A 6,385-nucleotide genomic window follows, 5' to 3' on the forward strand; every position below is an offset into this window, starting at 1 on the left:
ATCACTGACTCGTGGCTGCTGGCCGTACTAAAGTCCACCCAGACTGTGTTGCTGTCACTGACAGCTCTGCTGTAATCATTCACTGCGATAACACAGCCAACAACATGCTGGAATAAAACGCGTGGCTCATGAACGATTTTGAACCCCAAATATGCTATTGAGATTCTACAGCGCTGACCCTTCTCAAAGCTTACTGCGTTTGCTTTCTCTACTGGTTACTATACATTATAAAGACATTTCAGAGAGCTGGATCTCATCAATATCAGGGTCTAGTGCTGTATATTATAAAGACATTTCAGAGGGCCATTTCAGAGGGCTGTGTCTCATCAATATCAGGGTCTAGTGCTGTATATTATAAAGACATTTCAGAGGGCTGGATCTCATCAATATCAGGGTCTAGTGCTGTATATTATAAAGACATTTCAGAGGGCTGGATCTCATCAATATCAGGGTCTAGTGCTGTATATTATAAAGACATTTCAGAGGGCTGTGTCTCATCAATATCAGGGTCTCCTGTGTTTGTGTGTGTGTGTGTGTGATTGTTTTTATCGTGTCACAGGAATTTGGAGTGCGTAATGAAACTGCAATGAAGTCGTTATGCAATTTACTGCACCCCAATAAAAACCAACTGTGACCTCTTTCAAGAAACAAACACACACAATCTAATGGGATGTAATAACTAGTGATCCCTTTTCATTTTTAAAACGTACCGTTGACTTATAAAGGGCAAAGTACTTTGGCATTTTCAGATATACATGCTAATATATTTACTGTAGTCTGCTTGAGGCCAAAGATCCCTCCACTGTAATCACATGAATTACTGTTTCAATCTGTGAGGGTTCAGGGTTCTTAAAGGTACTAACGACATTTTAAAATCCAATCGGTTACACTATAGCAACTATGCTGTTCTGCTTTTAATTGTAGAGCTTCATTTTCATTCTTCACTTAGACTAAAATAATTCAGGACTGAGAGAGGGAGAGGCATTTGATACAAAGTCACCCCCTCTCTGGTTTGACGGCTAGTTTTATTATTAATATACTTTACCATAGCTAGAGACTTTTATCTGGTTCATTATCCTCTCTGTGCTTTACTACACTATGCTGTGCTTTTACCAGCAGGGAAAAATGTCTTTATAATAGACCCTGATATTGATGAGATCTCTGAAATGTCTTTTTAATATACAACACTAGACCCTGATATTGATGAGACACAGCCCTCTGAAATGTCTTTATAATATACAGCACTAGACCCTGATATTGATGAGATCCAGTCCTCTGAAATGTCTTTATAATATACAGCACTAGACCCTGATATTGATGAGATCCAGCCCTCTGAAATGCCGTTATAATATACAGCGCTAGACCCTGATATTGATGAGATCCAGCCCTCTGAAATGTCTTTATAATATACAGCACTAGACCCTGATATTGATGAGATCCAGCCCTCTGAAATGTCTTTATAATATACAGCACTAGACCCTGATATTGATGAGATCCAGCCCTCTGAAATGTCTTTATAATATACAGCACTAGACCCTGATATTGATGAGATCCAGCCCTCTGAAATGTCTTTATAATATACAGCACCCTATACCAGCTCTGAAATGTCTTTATAATATACAACACTAGACCCTGATATTGATGAGATCCAGCCCTCTGAAATGTCTTTATAATGTATAGTAACCAGCAGCGAAAGCAAACGCAGTAAGCTTTGAGAAGGGTCAGCGCTGTAAAATCTCAATAGCATATTTGGGGTTCAAAATCGTTCATGAGCCACGCGTTTTACTCCAGCATGTTGTTAGCTGTTATCGCAATGAATGATTACAGCAGAGCTGTCAGTGACAGCAACACAGTCTGGGTGGACTTTAGTGATATTACAAGGAGGCAGCTCTATAAATGCTCCCAGCAGCAAAGCCACTCACTCAATCACTCCTCACAGAGACGCTCTGACTCACAAGGTAAGACACCGCATTTCTACAAGAGATTCATCAGCAATACTCTGGCTTCACACAAACACTGCTGAAAGTATATCTACTTGCTAATATATTGGAAATGTTTTATTTCCTTGTTTTTTTTTTCACGAGATGGTGTTGTTAAATGCGTTCTTTTTTATAGATCTGGGATAGCATGTTTGTAAACTGATTCTTGAACAATCACAGGCTCACTGCCATGTCTACTTCTCTACACACAGCTCAAGAAAAGCTTTTGTGCGAAACGTTGGAATATATTTTGAATTCTCTTTTGGAATATATTGACATATTAAATATTGTTTCTTGCACATAGCCTATAATATATTGTGATATATTGTGATAAATTATATAAATATATGTTTTTTGGAAGGATGTAAGGTTATTACTCTACAGTAAATGTAAAGAATTTGAAAATCAGGAGTTAATTTAAAACGTCAAAATAACTTTACATACAACTATCTCTGAGTCTTTCTGTAATAATCCCCTGCTGGATTGACACAGAGCGGTGGTAATGAGATTGACCAGCATTCAGATTATTATGTGTGTGATTGGCAGGGTGTCTCCGGTGTTCAGATTATTATGTGTGTGATTGGCAGGGTGTCTCCAGTGCTTGTCTGTGTGTTGTTCACTCCTCAGTGTTACACAGTGTACAGTAATCTGTGTTGCTTCCTGTGTCTCTACAGAGATCGAGATCCAGTCATGAAGTTCCTTGTGGTTCTCGCTATAGCCGTGTTCACTGGTACGTACCGCAACCAGCATGCTTTCCTTCTTTCTCTCTCCCAGTCCTCTCCCTCCTTCATCCTTCTCTTGTTCCCTCTCCCTCCATCTTCTCTCACCCTTCCTCACTTTACATCCCCACTCTCCTCTCCTTCACTAACTCCTCTCTCTCGTTCCCCTCTCTCTCTCCTTCCTTCACTAACCCCTCTCTCTTGTTCCCCCTCTCTCTCCAGGCTGTCACGCTAATATCCTGTGGCAGGATGAGCCAAAGACTCAGTTGGAGGTGGTGAGAGATGCATTCTGGGATTACGTTGCCAAGGCGACCCAGACTGCCGGGGACACTCTTGAGAAGGTGAAGCAGTCCAAGCTGGGCCAGGAGCTCAAGTGAGTCTTAACCGGTCCACACAGCACCACACCGGACCGGACCAGTCCACACAGCACCACACCGGACTGGACCAGTCCACATAGCACCACACTGGTCCACACAACACAGAACCAGACCAGACCAGACCACACAGCAGTTTGATCCATTCCTTGTTTCACTAGGAGTTTAATAAGACACACCATAGCCTGTTACCGCTACACAGCAGAGGTCTCAGTCGCTCACTCAATATCATCAGAGTAGAGAAGCATCTCATCTCTCTCTCCTTCTTTTAGTTCCTCCCTTTGATCTCCTCTCTCATATCTCTGTTTTGACATCGCCAGTAGTTGCTAAACCTCTACTCTCCCCTTCCTCCCCCCCACCCCCCACCTCCTGTGCAGCACCAAAATCTCGGACAGCGCCAGCACTGCCACCCTGTACGCGGTGGAGCTGCGTGGTAAGATGACCCCCATGGCCCAGGAGATCCTGCACAAGATGAGCCGGGACACCGAGGTCCTCCGGCAGCAGCTCCTGAGCGACCTGCAGGCCCTGAACAGCCAGCTGACTCCGTACGCCGACGAGCTCAACGGCAAGATCCAGAAGAACATCAACGAGCTGCGCCAGGCCCTGGGCCAGAACTCGGAGACCCTGCGCCAGAACCTGGCCGTCAGCACCGAGGTGCTGAGGAAGAAGCTGCAGGGGAACGTGGAGGAGCTCCGTGCCCAGCTCAGCCCCTACGCTGCCAAACTCCAAGACAGAATCAACCAGCGACTGGAGGAGTTCCAGCAGAACATGGGGCCCCTGACCCAGACCCTGCAGGAGAGGTTGAGCCAGGCTGCCCAGGAGGTGCGGGTGAACCTCACCCCCTACGCCGAGGACCTCCAGCAGAAGCTGAACCCCTACGCAGAGGATCTGCAGGCTCAGCTCTCCTCTCTGTGGGATTCCTTTCGCCAGAACTTCAACTAAACCACCCCTCTAAGGACAGAAGAAATGGCACGCTCCGACATTAACATTCCTGCTCTGCTCTACTGCAATGGAGCGGAATGCTCGTGGTGGGGCATACCATTTCTCGCACAGGGGCTTTTTAAATGAACTTAAATGCCCTTGGTTCGAAACCTATCCTGTATACTATATAGAAAAGGGCGTGTCTGTCTTTCCTACCTGTTGTAATAGAATCACAGCGCCCTGACCTCTCCCTTTATTTAGTGGCAAGTGTAGCATCTTACCGGGCAGCGTCTCTCAGGTTGTGAGAGTGCTGTGTGAAGCTCAGGGCTGTAGTTCACAGATTTGTATTGTTCCTTTGTGTTCTCAGGTCTGTACAGCACGCGGGTGTGTTTGGAATGACCTGCTGTCTGTGTCATGCTTCTAAACAAACAGGGAGACACCTCTCTCTAGTCTACTCTTCCGGCGTGAAATTAAAATATTCAGTGTTAGTAGCGACAGGTGCCTTCCGAGTGTGTTTTTAATGAAGAGATTTCCTGATGACTTTTCCAAACGCGTTCCAAATGATTCCTTTAACTTATAATAAAATGAAAATTTAAAATGCACATTTTCGGACAAATAACTGTTTATTTTTAAGTTCTCCCATGACCCCTAACCCTGACTCTTATCTGATACAATTGTGTACATATATATCATACAAATAGATTTCCTCATGAACTACATTGTAACGATGCATAATAACATTTAAGTGATTAGACACTGTCACTGGACACAATGCATGGAAAACTCTGATACATGAACTCCTGTGTAAATGCACTGTCACTGGACACACTGCATGGAAAACTCTGATACATGAACTCCTGTTTTAAATGCACTGTCACTGGACACACTGCATGGAAAACTCTGATACATGAACTCCTGTGTAAATGCACTGTCACTGGACACACTGCATGGAAAACTCTGATACATGAACTCCTGTGTAAATGCACTGTCACTGGACACACTGCATGGAAAACTCTGATACATGAACTCCTGTGTAAATGCACTGTCACTGGACACACTGCATGGAAAACTCTGATACATGAACTCCTGTTTTAAATGCACTGTCACTGGACACACTGCATGGAAAACTCTGATACATGAACTCCTGTTTTAAATGCACTGTCACTGGACACACTGCATGGAAAACTCTGATACATGAACTCCTGTGTAAATGCACTGTCACTGGACACACTGCATGGAAAACTCTGATACATGAACTCCTGTGTAAATGCACTGTCACTGGACACAATGCATGGAAAACTCTGATACATGAACTCCTGTGTAAATGCACTGTCACTGGACACACTGCATGGAAAACTCTGATACATGAACTCCTGTGTAAATGCACTGTCACTGGACACACTGCATGGAAAACTCTGATACATGAACTCCTGTGTTAAATGCACTGTCACTGGACACACTGCATGGAAAACTCTGATACATTTGTTATTCTAGATGTTGTCTTTCCTCTGCATTCTGCTGCCAGTTCCTAATGATGGAATGATATTTGTGATCACAGACAGGGGAGGCGTGGGATTTTACCTAAGGAAAGTATTATCACTCATTGAGACACAATTTATTGTTACAGCCCTACTCCCTACTAAAAAACAACACCGTTATTATTAAAAAATTAAGTATTATTATTATTATTATTATTATTATTATTATTATTATTATTATTATTATTGACTGAGCTACAGTATAATGATGGGAGACATTATCTTTTTGAAAGGGAGTGAAAAAGAGAAAAAATGAAAAATAAAAGATCAACGAAATGCATAATTAAAATGGAAAGAAAGAAAGAAAGAAAGGATAAAATTAATTAATTAAACATTTAAAAAACTCCCACTTTTACAATACTAATAATAAGCACTCGTTGAACACGTGGCGTGAGTTCTGGCCTCGCCGCCTCTCCTGATCCTTTGGGGCTGAAGTCCAGCCCTCGCTATCGGGGGAAAGGTCTTGGGTTATCCTCATTACAGGCGCCTGCTGTTCATGGAGGGGCCGGACTCCGCTTTTTGGTTTTAGTTTCGCACATTAACAGAACGGGACAAGTTGGGAGGTGAACGAGTCTGTGGTCTTTAAAGAAAGACAAGGACATAAGCAACCATGCTGAGCAAAGCCGCCGTGTCTAAACCGCGCACACACGCCACACCCAGAGACACTCGAACCTGCATCAGATGAAGCGATAAACTCAGCCGCTTCAGTTAAAGAGAGACTGCCTAGAGACTGAGCACACGACCTCTACTTTTCCCATGGCTGTACTTTGCAGTTACCATAGTCTTACCTGGTTTGCCGTGTCTAGTAACACGCATTATCATAGTCTTTACAGCGGTGCCCTGCGCTTTGCTTT

General features: G+C 43.5%; 1 protein-coding gene across 1 annotated transcript; it reads left to right on the forward strand.

The window, feature by feature from the left end:
• The first annotated feature begins 2,654 nt into the window (after positions 1-2,654).
• LOC121299127 (apolipoprotein A-I-like) lies at positions 2,655-4,595 on the forward strand. Its single transcript, XM_041226685.1, has 3 exons — positions 2,655-2,709; positions 2,921-3,071; positions 3,450-4,595. The coding sequence occupies exons 1-3, from the start codon at positions 2,670-2,672 to the stop codon at positions 4,012-4,014; spliced, it is 756 nt and encodes a 251-aa protein (XP_041082619.1). The 5' UTR covers positions 2,655-2,669; the 3' UTR covers positions 4,015-4,595.
• The last annotated feature ends 1,790 nt before the right edge of the window (positions 4,596-6,385 follow it).

This window comes from Polyodon spathula, chromosome 24 (assembly GCF_017654505.1).
Source record: "Polyodon spathula isolate WHYD16114869_AA chromosome 24, ASM1765450v1, whole genome shotgun sequence".
In the NCBI taxonomy this organism is placed as follows: domain Eukaryota; kingdom Metazoa; phylum Chordata; class Actinopteri; order Acipenseriformes; family Polyodontidae; genus Polyodon; species Polyodon spathula.